Here is a 13,827-nt window from a genome sequence, read left to right as displayed (position 1 = left end):
TGAGGGGAAAACGTGATAAACGTGTCCTCATCACTTCTGCCTCACCTCTTTATTTTATGCTGTGTAGACATCGGTGTGCTGCATTGTGCAATTTTAGAGCTGATGAGATTGTGTTTGACCTCTGCCCTGCTCTGCCCTGTTATTGACAACACATCATCTTTGTTTCTCACAGGTTTTCTTCGTTGAGTCTGTCTGTGAAGACCCTGATGTTATCGCAGAAAACATTGTGGTGCGTATCAGTACTTCTCTTTCAGTAGCATTAAAGCGAAGCGTTAAAGAAAAAGTTGGTCAGAAGATCAAATTTACAAAACTTTGCCTTTATTCCAAATGTAGTCGATTAGCCAAGTGTATGAAGTTTTCTTTCTTTAGTTTTGCACTGGAGATACCAGACTAATGTACTAATGTAGCTAACAAGTAGGGCTGAGACAGTTACTCAAAGCTTGTGTTCAGTGGTGGCGGCAGGCGGGCAGGCGGGCAGGCAGGCAGGCGTTTAATGAAAATTGCTTAAAGGTTCAAAATGAACGATTTTTAAAATTTTAAGTGCATATTCCACATGTACAAAATTTCCAAAATTACAAATGAAGGTGAATTTGTAGAAGGTTAAGCAGGAAGCTTTAAACAACAATCATAAGCATAAAAACCTGTTTGTACCCAGCGTCTTCCATGTCTAAGCTATGAGGCTCTACCTGTGCCTTATGAAGACGCCACCTTAACTGGTGGTGTATCATGTCAAAATAAGAGTCTCAAGTGAATGGCTATCAAGTCTAAATCAAAATAAGCACCTCTCAAGGAAAGTAAATTTAAACTCAAATCTGGCTCCTTCAACTATTATAATGCATATTTTTAGGCATTGCTTATTACCTATTGTAGCTTAAAATTACGGGTTTAAACAAACCACCACGTATTCTGTTTGCATGGTGGAACAGAACATTGCCAAACTCTTTATTATTACAGCTCTTCACATTTACAGGCCGCATTGACGCAGATTCACATGAATAATCGAATATCAAAAGATTATTTTTTTGCAGCCCTGCTAAGACAAATACAAAAGAATGGACATAGTTCATGTGGTGTCGTACAGTGTCAGGAACCACATATGCTTTTTGAAATTACTAAACAGTTTTACATTAGCCTTCCTTTAGTAAATCCAATGCAAATCTAAAGATGAAGTAATTATTGCTGAACTTAATTCTGCAGTGGCTTGTGTTGCTGTATATTGTTCTCTGTGTCACTTGTGTTTGTCTCCTTGTCACAGCAAGTGAAGCTCGGTAGCCCGGACTACACCCACTGCAACACAGAGCAGGCCGTGGAGGACTTCATGAAGAGGATAAAGTGTTATGAGAACTCCTACCAGCCTCTGGATGAGGTGCTGGACAGGTGAGGGAGGGAAACGCTCTCATCGGCAGCTCTGTTTACTCAGGGAATGCTCAGGTGGCATTATATTCGAAACCTACACACCTTTTAAATTTCTGTGAGATTAGGAAACGCTTAGGTATTTTAAACTGTCTGACTGATTTTCATAGATCTTAATGGTGACAAAATAATTTGGGGATTCTCATTAACCCCTTAACTGCAACTAGGTCCAGGCTTCCTTTCCTCACTCCAATAACTTTGCATCGCTTGCTGTGTAGTTAATAAGTAACTGAGTTATTTGGGCTACGTTATGTTGGGCACAACTGATATAAACAGTTTTGCACCTGGCAAGTTCAAGGGGCTAACAAGTCTAATAGGCATTAATACTGGCCAATATAACTTACTATTTTTTAGATATAATTTTAGCTTTCAATTTTATACTCCAGTACTCCAAGTTCACCGACACGGAACTGTCATTGCAAAATGTGTACATTGCATGCAATTACACATTTCCACCAGAGAGGTCTCCAAATCCCTATTTCTTATGTGGTGTAGCTTTAAGTAATGATGACGTTCACAATATACTCAGAATAGCTTACTGAAATGTAATTTATCATGAAAATGACAAAAATATTATCATATTGTGAACCTCTAAGGCAGGTGTGTTCTGGTATTTTCACCTGAAATGTATAAAATTCAATCTGTGTATGTAACAGTATTTCTGTAATACTGAAATTTTGCATCCTCTTAAGTGCAAGATTTTTTTTAATTGTTTGGGTATTCTTCACTGAGTTATTTTAGTTTTTATAGTACTTCAATGAAAACCAGCTTTAAGATGTCTTCTTGTATTGCTCTGTTATTTTTACCAGCTTGTATAAGAACTTCAATCAGTCAGCTCTGTTGTCTTCTTTTTTTTTCTTGTATCTGCCACACAGAGAATTGTCCTTCATAAAGATCATTGACGTGGGTCGGCGGTACCTGGTGAACCAGGTGCAGGACCACATCCAGAGCCGGATTGTGTATTACCTCATGAATATTCACATCACACCACGTTCCATCTACCTTTGTCGGCATGGGGAGAGTGAGCTCAACGTTAGAGGCCGAATCGGGGGAGACTCTGGTCTTACGGCCCGGGGAAAGGAGGTGAGGATAGAAAAGTGTGTGTGTGTGTGTGTGTGTGTGTGTGTTTATATATATATATATATATATATATATATATATATATATATATATATATATATATATATATATATATATATATATATATATATATATATATATTGGCACTATGCTGCTAATGCGTTCGACTGAAGCTCAGCATTCAGAACTTCCCACCTCTGACTGGGAAAAGTCAAATAAAACACCCCCTCAAGTGGTGATTCCTTCAGCCATTTCTGAGCTCTGAGCCACTTCTCTACTGTTAAATCCAATTTGCTTTAGTTTAAGTAACATACAGAAGGTAGCCCGAACACATGGAGGTTAAAAACCAATGTAATTCTGAGCGCCGCCTTTCCACCTCGGAGCCAAGTCGAACGTAGTATTTGCCTTTTTGCCACTGTGCATACTATACATTGTATAAGTTGCTATCAGGATGTTTAGTAGTCCTTTGGGTGTAAAGGTGGGAGATACAGGCCACTGAGCTTTTCTGAGGTTTGCAAAAAGTTGAAGTGGATCAAACATGGAACAGGAATCCAAAAAAGCATTATTAATAAAATAAGATTGCCATAATGGGCTGTCTGTAAAACCTTACAGATCATGCATCTCCATCCTGTTTGTTGTGTTGGATGACAGTCTCTCTCTCTCTCTATCTCTCTCTCTCAGTTTGCCCGTTGTCTGGGACAGTTCATGCACAAACAGGGCATCAGTGACCTGAAGGTGTGGACGAGTCAGATGAAGAGAACCATTCAGACGGCGGAGGCTCTGGGCGTTCCCTATGAGCAGTGGAAAGCTCTTAATGAAATAGATGCTGTAAGTTCTAATGCATATCTATATGGTATAATATATAGGTGTCACGTGCAGCATAAAATGTTCATTTTCAAACCAAAATGTCCCCAAAAAGCTCATGTTGCCTTTATTATCACCAGTCATCTATATTTAATTAGTGTATCATTAAAAATATTTCTGAAAAATCACATGGAATCCAGTCAAGAGATTTTACGATGCTCTTTCCTCAAGAATCAGCTCATTGTGATGAGATTCAATCTACAGCCCCACAGTGCAGCAAAGATTGCTGTAGTGATCTGTTGTGAGTTTAGAGTATAGGCGTAATTTCCTGGGGGCCCAGTATGCATAACCCCTCAAATGTATAATTCCTCAAATAGTTGCCTTTACAAATAATTTACTCATATAATAATAATTTATCATCTGTATATATTATTAAAATAGTATATATTGATTTAAAAATTTTGGCTGGCAAATTCCCGGTTCTAAACATCTTGCGCTAGATTACTTTAGGACACATAATATTTTGACACCGACCAAATACACTAGTGGCGTCACATTTAAATACGGCTCTCAAAAACTATGAACACAGCGATTACTATTCAACATTTGACATACTGTGCTGCACTAAATCCAACTAAACCGGACTGATTGTGCTCTCTGTAATGAAGCATGCGGTTGGTCAGTGTTCTTATAGTACTCACAGTATACTTAGAAATGCTCAGTGTGTATCACAATAACAACAAAATATCATTAAATTGCCCAAATTGCCTTTAAAATAATCAATCAAATCGTCTATAGAAAGATGTTTAATGCAAAGTTTCATTGGCTCTTTTACTCTGTACAGTGACAAAGTTGAATCTAATCTCATCTAATCTAATCTAAAGTACTTGCCCCACATCATGTTGTGAAATCTTTTGAATATCAGTGCGTATGAGTCAGTCTGAGGATGAGACTATAATATTTAGTACAACAGTACAGTTACCAGCACTAATACTGTGTCTGAAACATAACATATGCTGTTTAGAAACACATTGTATGCGTCAATGAGTTTGCCAGACGTTATTATATATTTATACAGTATATAAAGAAGGCCCTGTTCAACTCCTCTACTGCTCAACCGAAAGTTATGCCCTCTATATTTTCATTTAAACTAATCTCAGTGTTACAGGATTTGTCATGACAGTGATTTCTAAAAGCCTGAACTAGATCATCGGTGCTACAGATGGGTTTGTTTCCTTTGTCTGGACGTGTGATGGGTGTGGTGCTGTGTCCGCAGGGCGTTTGCGAGGAGCTGATGTATGAGGAGATCCAGCAGCGCTATCCTCTGGAGTTTGCACTGCGGGATCAGGACAAGTACCGTTACCGCTATCCTAAAGGAGAGGTGAGCACCTTGAAGACTAATGCGCCTGTACATGAGAATCACTTTTCACTTGTTTATTAGGCTCCAGCTGAGCCCAAGGCAAAAGTCACCTCGCTAAAATCTTTCTTTCTATGCTCTTAAGTTAATGTCATTATAACACAAGTTGGGGGTTTCCATTAGTGGTATCAAGGGGTGTGGGGGTGTTTGGCTTAGGCAGGTCAAACGAAACTAAACGGCACATTGTGTATTTACAGCCTATAAATAAATCCCTTCTTAGCACAGTAGTAAAATATCTAAAGCTTAACCATATGAAGTGGTTTAAAGGCTACTATTACCGTCGCTATGCATTGCATTTTTTGTTTGTAGTAAGTCTTGATATTAATCGATGCTACAGGCAAAATGAACATAGGGCTGGAGCCTAATCTTTTGGGGTGTAGGTTTGGTGTTAGCAGGCTAAAAAATTCAGTAACACAAAAATGATCAGCAAGCAGAGAAATACATTTAAAAACATGACTTTATTCAAAAAAGCAGAGAGAAATATGTCATTTTTGTATTTAATAAAACTGGCAATAAAACTGTTAAATAAATAAATAAATAAAAATGTAATAAAACTGCTCAGATGAGCTAAACTACAGCTAAGTGGTTCAAAACTTGATACTTCTCGTCTTAAATGAGGCCTTTTCTCCTCAGTGGATGATATGCCAGCATTTTACTTTGTCAGATAGAAATATTTCCACTGTTTCTGGACGTAGTTGACATCTGCTAGAGTAGTTAGCCTAGTTGGCCTTTATGTCGTGCTATCTCTGCCTTCAGTCGCGTCCTCAAAGGGCAATTCCACCGATTTTTCAAGGCTTGTATAATTCAGCCTTTCAGATGTAAATGAAGTCATTCAGAGTGGTTTGCTGTGAAATGGTTAATTGAAGAGAAACCTGTGGTGATAGGAACCAGGGGGGTCTTTGGAAACTATTTTGCCTCACAACACCCTGCTGGTACCACTCCACCCTGAATAGGTCATATTGTAAAACAACGTCTCAGGCGTGGCAGCAAATTCGTAACAATTCTCATGTAAAAACTTTGCAGATACATTAAATGCTTTGGATGTCTGGTTTCCATCACCACCACTGAGAAGAGTTCTGAGTTTCACTAGAACAGAGCGATTCGCAACAAACCACTCTGAATTACTTTGTTTACTTGAAGACTTATTTATGCAGAAATTTCATTGAAGCAATACAATGAGTACACAAGTATGAAGGTCCCTAGGATGCAGTTGGGACCCCCTGACTTGAGGTGTCTACTGTTGCTGTTTAAATCCTATGAGATGTCCATGTCGATGAGCCTTTGATGTACACAGTGTCCACAGTTCTGTCCGGCCTATCATTCAAGTCTGATTAATCTGCTCACTTGTCTTTCCTCCATTTAACTTATGAGGCTCCTGGAAGTCTGAGAGCATGGCCTGCTGTCACAATGCTAATGAATAGCCAGGTGGCTGATTGGCAGCCAGATGGCTAATGGCTAGTCTGCTAATGATTACACACAGGTTAATCTTCCTATGAGACAAGAGGGCAGTGATGAAGATGGGCTGTGATAAACAGACCTGTTAGGCTTTCCTGTAGGCTGAGATTATGTTGTTTTTATGGAGCCTAATGGTGTGAGTGAGGGTAAGAGAGGGTGAGTGAGGACGAGCTAAAGCAGCGCACAGACCATTACCTCCAACCCAAACATGCCTTCTCTCCCGTTCAGATCGCTCATCTGGAAGGTACTCATTTGGCAAGTTTTTATTGATTGTTACTTGCTGAAAGATAAAAGATGTCCTGTTACCCTGACAACGACATTAAAGGATAAATACATAAGCATTGGGTACGTTTTTCATATGGATGCACCGGTAAGTGGGACGTATGTGTCAGTGTCCATACCAGATAGGAAGCATACATCAGTCCACTGGCTTGATGAGGTCGGCACCCCACTGACTGCTACAGCTGCTCCACCCTCAAACCACCCAGATTGTTGTCCTGCATACAAGCTCTAATTAGTTTTTAATCTCCTCAAACAGATTTTAAATGCACTTTTATTGTAGAAAATAAACGTACACAAATAGTACAAACAAGGCCTGTTATAAAATGATTTAGTTGAAAATATTGTTGCTGGCACTGTGCTAGATTAAAATTATTTACTATACCATTTTACAAGGTATAACTAAAAGAAGTCTGGAAAAATAAGTAACTTGGAGTTTGAGTAGAAAATGAGTGATGATGAGTGGAATTTTGGTGGGTCGCCCAGAAAACTGTGTGTGTGTGTGTGTGTGTGTGTGTGTGTGTGTGTGTGTGTGTGTGTGTGTGTGTGTGTGTGTGTGTATATATATATATATATATATATATATATATATATATATATATATAAAATATATACACACACACATATACATATATGTATGTATGTATATGTGTATATATATTTGTGTGTGTGTGTGTGTGTGTGTGTGTGTGTGTGTGTTAACTTAGAAAATCATAAATGAAGTTGTTGACCGGCACTCCCAACTTTTTTCATTCAACTGTACATAAATTTACTTACATTACTGAATAGCTTAATAACCTAACATTAACTACAGTTAACTGCATAATAAATTACCTGTGCATTCAGTTTTGTTCTGTATTGACACGTTTGAGTCTGAATTTTTTTTTTCTGTTTTCTGTTCAGTCCTATGAAGACCTGGTGCAACGGCTGGAGCCGGTCATCATGGAGCTGGAGCGGCAGGAGAACGTTCTGGTTATCTGCCACCAGGCCGTCATGCGCTGCCTACTCGCCTACTTCCTGGACAAGACGGCAGGTAAGAGCCGCTTCAGCTCTGCTAATAAAAAAAATGGACAAGCACGGGCTATATTTAGGTTCATTCAGCTGATTTTACTTTTTACCCAATCCAGGAAAAAAAGAAATATTAGAACATTTGTTTCTGGGTTTTAGGCATTCTGGGAAATGTAGTCGTACAAGACTAGAGATATTATTGTGCTGCTGTCAGAACAAAACCATGTATCTTCATCTTTGTTGTTTTTCGTTTTTTGACATAATTTCAAAATGTCTGTTTCCCGTCACATTGTGTGTTAATTTGGTGATGAATGGACTAAAAGAAATGGCCCAACATGGCTTGTTAAAATGTCTGGTTCCATTGACTTCCATTAAAAGTAAGTCTTTCTCCTAGTTCTCATTTTGGAGATAAGAGGCTTTGTTCGGATAGCAGCGATTGTTTTCCTAGGAAAACAGCAGCGTAATAACATGATTACATTCAGTTTACGTTCTATATTGACAGGTTGTTCACTTTTGGCTTCTACTGAAATATGTTGTGTATAATCCTGTGACCTGTAATGGTTAATACTGTTATTGGTTTATAGTATTAGAGTTTAATAGCCTGCACTGCACTCTGTATTGTATGTTTTATTGTTTTTCACTAGTAAATTTTATATGAATGAACCCACTGCCTGATTATATTAATCAAGGCTCTGTATCTTCCACAGAGGAGCTGCCTTACTTGAAGTGTCCCTTGCACTCGGTGTTGAAGCTGACGCCAGTGGCCTACGGTAACGATATGCCCTTTTTCCTCCCCAGTCATTTATACTAGGTGTTGTGTGCACATGTACTTTAGTACTCAGTTAACCACTGAAGATGCCAATATTCTAATACTGAAATCACTGCGCGGGTATTTATGTTCCATCACGGCGAAAATAATAATTCAGTGTAACTAGTTTTTCATTTGAACTGGACTGTTAAATATCAGCTCATATTTGAGTATTACTTGTTGCTACCATAAGACACGAGAGCCTTTATGTGAGCACACTGCCAAGGATGTGACTGAGAAGGCTCTGGCATGGCTTTATCACTAACAGGGCTAACTGCTCTAGCTGATCTTAGCTTGGTCTGGAAACAGAGAAATAATTTCTCTGACAAAGTAACTTGTGCACTGAGGAGAGAAAACCTTGCATAGAAGATGACGAGTCCTTGTACCTCATCAGCATCCGATTAGTTCTGTTAGCTCATCTTGCGGCTATTTTTGAATAATAAAACATGTTTTAAGTGTAATCATTGGTGTGGTGCTGTATTCACTGCAAAAATGGCATCGTGTCAAGTAAAATGATCTCAAAAATAGTGAATAGTTCTAATATTTCTCCTCTTGAAATTGTTGTAAGCTTAATATAAGATTAATATCTTATTGCTAGACATTTTCTACTTGTATTAAGTAATTTCTCTGAATTCTTACTGTATTGGCAGATCATTTTACTTCTAAGAAATGTGCATAAATTAGCAAAATTATCTTATAGTGAGAGGATTTTACTTAATAAAATAGCTTAAAACAAGTAAATAATATCCATAAATAAGCCATGTAATCACACAACCACCTCGGAATGGGAAATATTAGATGCCATGTATTTTTTGCAGTATTTCTGTGCTGCCATTAAAGCAGGGAAGCCCTACAGTAAATGAATAGTTTGGCGCCAAATCAAATATGATTTTCCACTTATCCTAAATGCAGTCGATCAGCCAAGACTTGTTTGGTGTCTGTATTTTGCTTCTTTAGTTTAGAAAGGGAGCTCGCCAAAAGTCACCAAAACGGTTCCACAGATACATGCCAAAACGTCTCTGAACCTGCACAAACCACATCTGGGTCTTAATTCAAGTCGCACAGACAAGTTTAGAACACAGTTTGACTCACTATGAACTATAAAAACAGAAAATAAAATTCTCCCTGTAGCTAAAAGAAGAGGACAGCCATTAAGCTTCTTTCGTGAGCTTTTACAGTTTGACGCCATTCAGCATAAGCAAATGTATTCATAACGTTAATACAGTGTTCAATTACAAATGTAAGGACCACATTTTCTGCACTAATGAGCCTCAGCCATAAATATTTGAAGCGTGATGACCGTGTCAGTTGGATGCTGGAAACAGCAGTGGATTCCCCGGACCCTCCTAGTTACATACGGCATGACCGTGACAAGTAAGCACAACGAAGAAGGAGAAAAATGCTTATTTTGAGGCGTCCTCTGTAAATATGCACAGCTGTTTAGACGAGGACTCTGAGACCTTCCTTGTAACGTTCAGGTGCCAGTGCTCACCACGTACACAGAGATTTTGTGTGGTGACTTTACTGAACAGCTCTCTCGCTAGTTTGTGGTTCATTGCCAAAAGCCCCAGTTTGCATGTGTCCAGATTAGTAGGAAATCGGTGCTAATGTTCCAGACTGTCTGGCCACTGTTTAATGAGTTCACATAGTTTAGTAGTGTAACCTGAAGGAAATATGTGATGATTTGGGCGTGCGTTCGCGGAAATGGTTTGGGTGACTATTGATTTCCAGTGTTTGCTAGCACCTTTAGTCTAGCAGCTCCAGTTCAAAACCAAAGAAGCAAAATTTGGACACCAGACACGTTTTGGTTGATCAGCTGCATTTGGGGGAAGTGTGAGACAAATACATTGTCATTTATTTTTGCACAGTGTTATTATTTTTTTCCTTCCTCTTTATGGACAGTTGTACAGTAACTGCTGAATTTTGGAAACGAGGCGGCGAAAAGGCAATTAGATGATTTAAATGACATCTTTATTCCTTCTGCAGGCTGCAAAGTGGAGAGAATCTCCCTGAAAGTGGAAGCTGTGAACACCCACAGAGAAAGACCAGAGGTAAGAGAGACACACACACACTCACACAGTCTCGTGCAGCCCGACAGAATATCAGGTTTCAGGCTCGGACTCTGTTTTGTTTTCTAATGATAACGATTTTTTAATGTCGTAGACCTGGTTTTATTTGAAGTCTTGTACTTATGTAAATTTCACGCACTCAGATTCATGGTTACAGGTCAGTTCTGGGCTTTAGTTTTATGCCTGAGCAGACAGAAGAAAGGAACTGTGCACGGACTTATGTTCAGTAATCTTTTGTTCTTTTTGCTTTAACCACAACTTGTTTTCTGTTTTATTACGAAAAAACATTTGTGGGGGAAAAACTAAGGCCCAGTCCCATTTTAACCCCCCGTCGCCGCCACTTAGCCCGACACCTCTGTTTTGCGTGTTCATGCCCAGGGGTAGGGTGTCCCAGCTATTGTAGGGCAAAGTGTTAGGGCTTTATGGCCCTCTAAAGGGAGGTCGTTCAGAGACACACTCCAAACAGAGTGTTGTGAGAAATCAACACACAAATCAATAAACACATAATGTGTGCATCACAAAAAGGTTCATCAAATGTTAACAGACTACAACAAAACTTGTGTGCAGTCTGTCCTACATACCACAAATCAGACCACATTCCCAGGTGTTGAAGGCGTCTTCGTTTTCTAACATTTCTCCAACAACCACAAAAGAGCACCTGTTGGCTTGTTGGAAATGTGCGGCAAAATCTGTCACACCTGTTTATGTTAAAGCCATCAGCGACCACTGATGATGTGTTGGGTTCTCAAAAGGTTGTCCTGTTTCGTAGACGAAGATTTCAATCACTAACCCACGTAACGCTCTTCCAAGGGGCAAAGTGACACTCCAAAGCACAGAGTAGGGGGCCTAGGTATAAGTAGCATGGTCCTTCAACCGAAAGGTGTAATGTAACACATTGATGTTCTGTCATTTGGTATTAATGTAAATTGTCACTGTCAGAACAAAACGTTGTGTCTCCAAAATAGTACAGTGACTTTTATCATTAAAGTAACAAGTAATGCAAGAAGAAAACAAATTTTGACATAATTCTGTTAGTCTGTTTGTCATACAGTGTCACACGGTCAATGGCTGCTGTTTTCAAATAGTCAAAAATGTAAAAATGACAAAGGTAAAGACGCATTGTTTGTTCAGACAGTGGTTTTAAGCTCCCCGGACAAAAAGCTGCATACATCATTTCTTCTCTGATACTTGGTTAAACCAATGACGGCACCTTTGCTGTCAAAGACTCAGAGTTCTTGTCCATTTTAGTCCACTGTTCCACTGACTTTGTGCTTTGTGTCTGTCTGAGCAGGACACAGATTGGTTGGAGAGCTGATCAGCTCGTTGGCTGAGTGAAGCGGTCTGTGCTTAGTGAGGTCATAACTGCTCAAGACGCAAACAGAAAGTTCGAGAATTTGAGTTCAAAAGAGCAAAAATCATAATAGCGATGTTGAAATGTTTTCTGTGCTCAGATTACTGCATTTTCTATGTAAAAAATGATCAAGCATTTACAAACTATGCCTTTCCAGAACAGCTCTGTTTGAGCCCAGTCATTTTAGACCCGCTCAGTATCGCCCTCTAGAGTCTGACAAACGTTAAGTAGTAAGTCGCTTCAGTAGAAATTCTCTGGCTTTCGTGGCAGGTGGTGTGCACAGAGGGTATTCCTTAGAAAAGAAGTGATGTGTGCAAATAATGTTTTATCCTGGAAGCTGGTTTTACTCTAAAAACAAATCATTTCAAGTTGCTTATAAAGAACCAAAAGGGAAAGAAGGGAAAGAAAGGAAAAGGTACTTGCTGCAGAAAACACATCTATTTAATAATGTATGGGGCGACGTTTTAGGATGCAGCAAACAATGAATCATTTAACAGAATCGTTTATTTCTCTTGGCAATGTTTTCATTATATAGGTCACGTTCAGAAACAGACTAGAGGTCTGACACACACACACACTCAAGTTTGTGTGAAGTTTCATTACTGGAAAGGATGAAGTGCTTCTAAAGCCATTCACAGTCCATTTCTGTTCTCTTAACTGGTGCAGTCATTTTCAAATGGGGTTTGATTTGGGTACTAATAGCATAAACAGCCGCAGCAGTGGTCTTATTCATACCCATGCACAACTGAGAACCGTAACCATTGAGACCAATTGTACGTGTCTTCTCTCTCTCGCTGCAGCTGATTTGTTCTCCCATGAAGTCACGAAAAGTTTCGCACGGTTAGCATGTGTCTTGTATGTCATGAGCCATTTTTACACTGAATGCTTCGAACAGGAAATGCTGAAATAGCACCTGTTCTGGCAGAGTTGTGTAGCAGTGGTCCTCATTCGTGGTCCTGGAGCATCTCCACCGTTCAAATGTTGTTGTTTTTCCTGTTTTAACACACCTGATCCAAGTAAGATCGTCTAATTTACAAGCCCTTACTGAGCTGAAGCAGACGAGGGATGGGTGATATGGCAAAAATATCGCAATACTCGAAGACATACTTACTGTAATACTATAATAACACACTATACGTAGCACAATATTTAGCTTTTCTTAAGTTGAGATGCACAGACACAATCCAACCAGCAGAAAAAGAAGCTGCAGAACTACTGTACTGTGCTTTGTGTGTTTATTCATTATAATAGGGTAATAGGGTGTTTAGTAATTGTAATAAAAATTCAACACTAAATTAGAGTTTTCGATTTTTATTTATTTATTTATTTATTTATTTATTTTAAAACACTATACATTCTCATATATAAGAACCATGATACATCGCTAGTCTACTAGAGGGCACATCAGGGCCTGTGCTTTGGTCAGATGGTCCAGTCTGCTTAGTCTAAAGAAGGAAACCCAAATGTTTGGGTCAAGATCAAACGTCCTTGGCAGCCACAACGTTTTATGTCTATTTTACCATGTTGGCTGTAAATATGTCTCAGTCTGTGCTAATGTACTACTACAGGCTAAAAATCTAGACTAAAACTCAGACGTACTTTTCTCTGCTTTAACCTTTAGCTCAGTTATAGCTGCTTTTCTCGCATCTCTGGCAGGAAACTTTTCCACAAAAGTAGAAGAGTTTTTTGTTAAATGTCTCTTGGCGTTCGATTTTGAAGTCGCTTCTCATTCTCCAGCTTTTTGTTTGAATTTTTACCTAAAACTTTAATTCTGCTGTGGAGCTGCAACAGGACAGTAAAAGTTCCGGAGCCACATGTTGCCGACCCCGGATGTAAAGGCTACCGCAGCACGATACTGATAGTACAAAGTGCAGCTATAGCACATAGGAAGTGTTTCAGAAAAGCAATAAACATTAAGCTCAATTTACTCTCTACTTGTGTGTAGATCTGTGTGTGTGTGTGTGTGTGTGTGTGTGTGTGTGTGCGTGTGCGCATGTGTCTCTGTGTATCTATCTCTGTGTATGTGTATGCACACAAGGCCCTGCAGTTGTACAAGGATATTATATGTTCATGAATTGTGACCTTGTTTCAGTATTTATTTATAAATATACAAATCCAGTTGATTCTCCTGGTCCGTCCGTGT

The 13,827-nt window shown here is 39.1% G+C and overlaps 1 protein-coding gene across 3 annotated transcripts in view; it reads left to right on the top strand.

Moving 5' to 3' along the window:
- Positions 1-13,827, top strand: part of pfkfb4a (6-phosphofructo-2-kinase/fructose-2,6-biphosphatase 4a) — a 37,095-nt gene that overhangs the window by 17,990 nt on the left and 5,278 nt on the right. For all 3 annotated transcript variants that reach the window (XM_017711279.2, XM_037532307.1, XM_017711287.2), the window contains exons 6-13: positions 173-229; positions 1,256-1,377; positions 2,289-2,496; positions 3,175-3,321; positions 4,574-4,678; positions 7,352-7,481; positions 8,164-8,226; positions 10,251-10,315. In XM_017711279.2, coding sequence (XP_017566768.1) covers positions 173-229; positions 1,256-1,377; positions 2,289-2,496; positions 3,175-3,321; positions 4,574-4,678; positions 7,352-7,481; positions 8,164-8,226; positions 10,251-10,315 — 897 coding nt within the window. The remainder of the gene's footprint in view (positions 1-172; positions 230-1,255; positions 1,378-2,288; positions 2,497-3,174; positions 3,322-4,573; positions 4,679-7,351; positions 7,482-8,163; positions 8,227-10,250; positions 10,316-13,827) is intronic.

The sequence above is a fragment of the Pygocentrus nattereri genome, chromosome 21 (assembly GCF_015220715.1).
Source record: "Pygocentrus nattereri isolate fPygNat1 chromosome 21, fPygNat1.pri, whole genome shotgun sequence".
NCBI classification, from domain to species: domain Eukaryota; kingdom Metazoa; phylum Chordata; class Actinopteri; order Characiformes; family Serrasalmidae; genus Pygocentrus; species Pygocentrus nattereri.
This window is presented reverse-complemented; position numbering and strand designations above follow the sequence as displayed.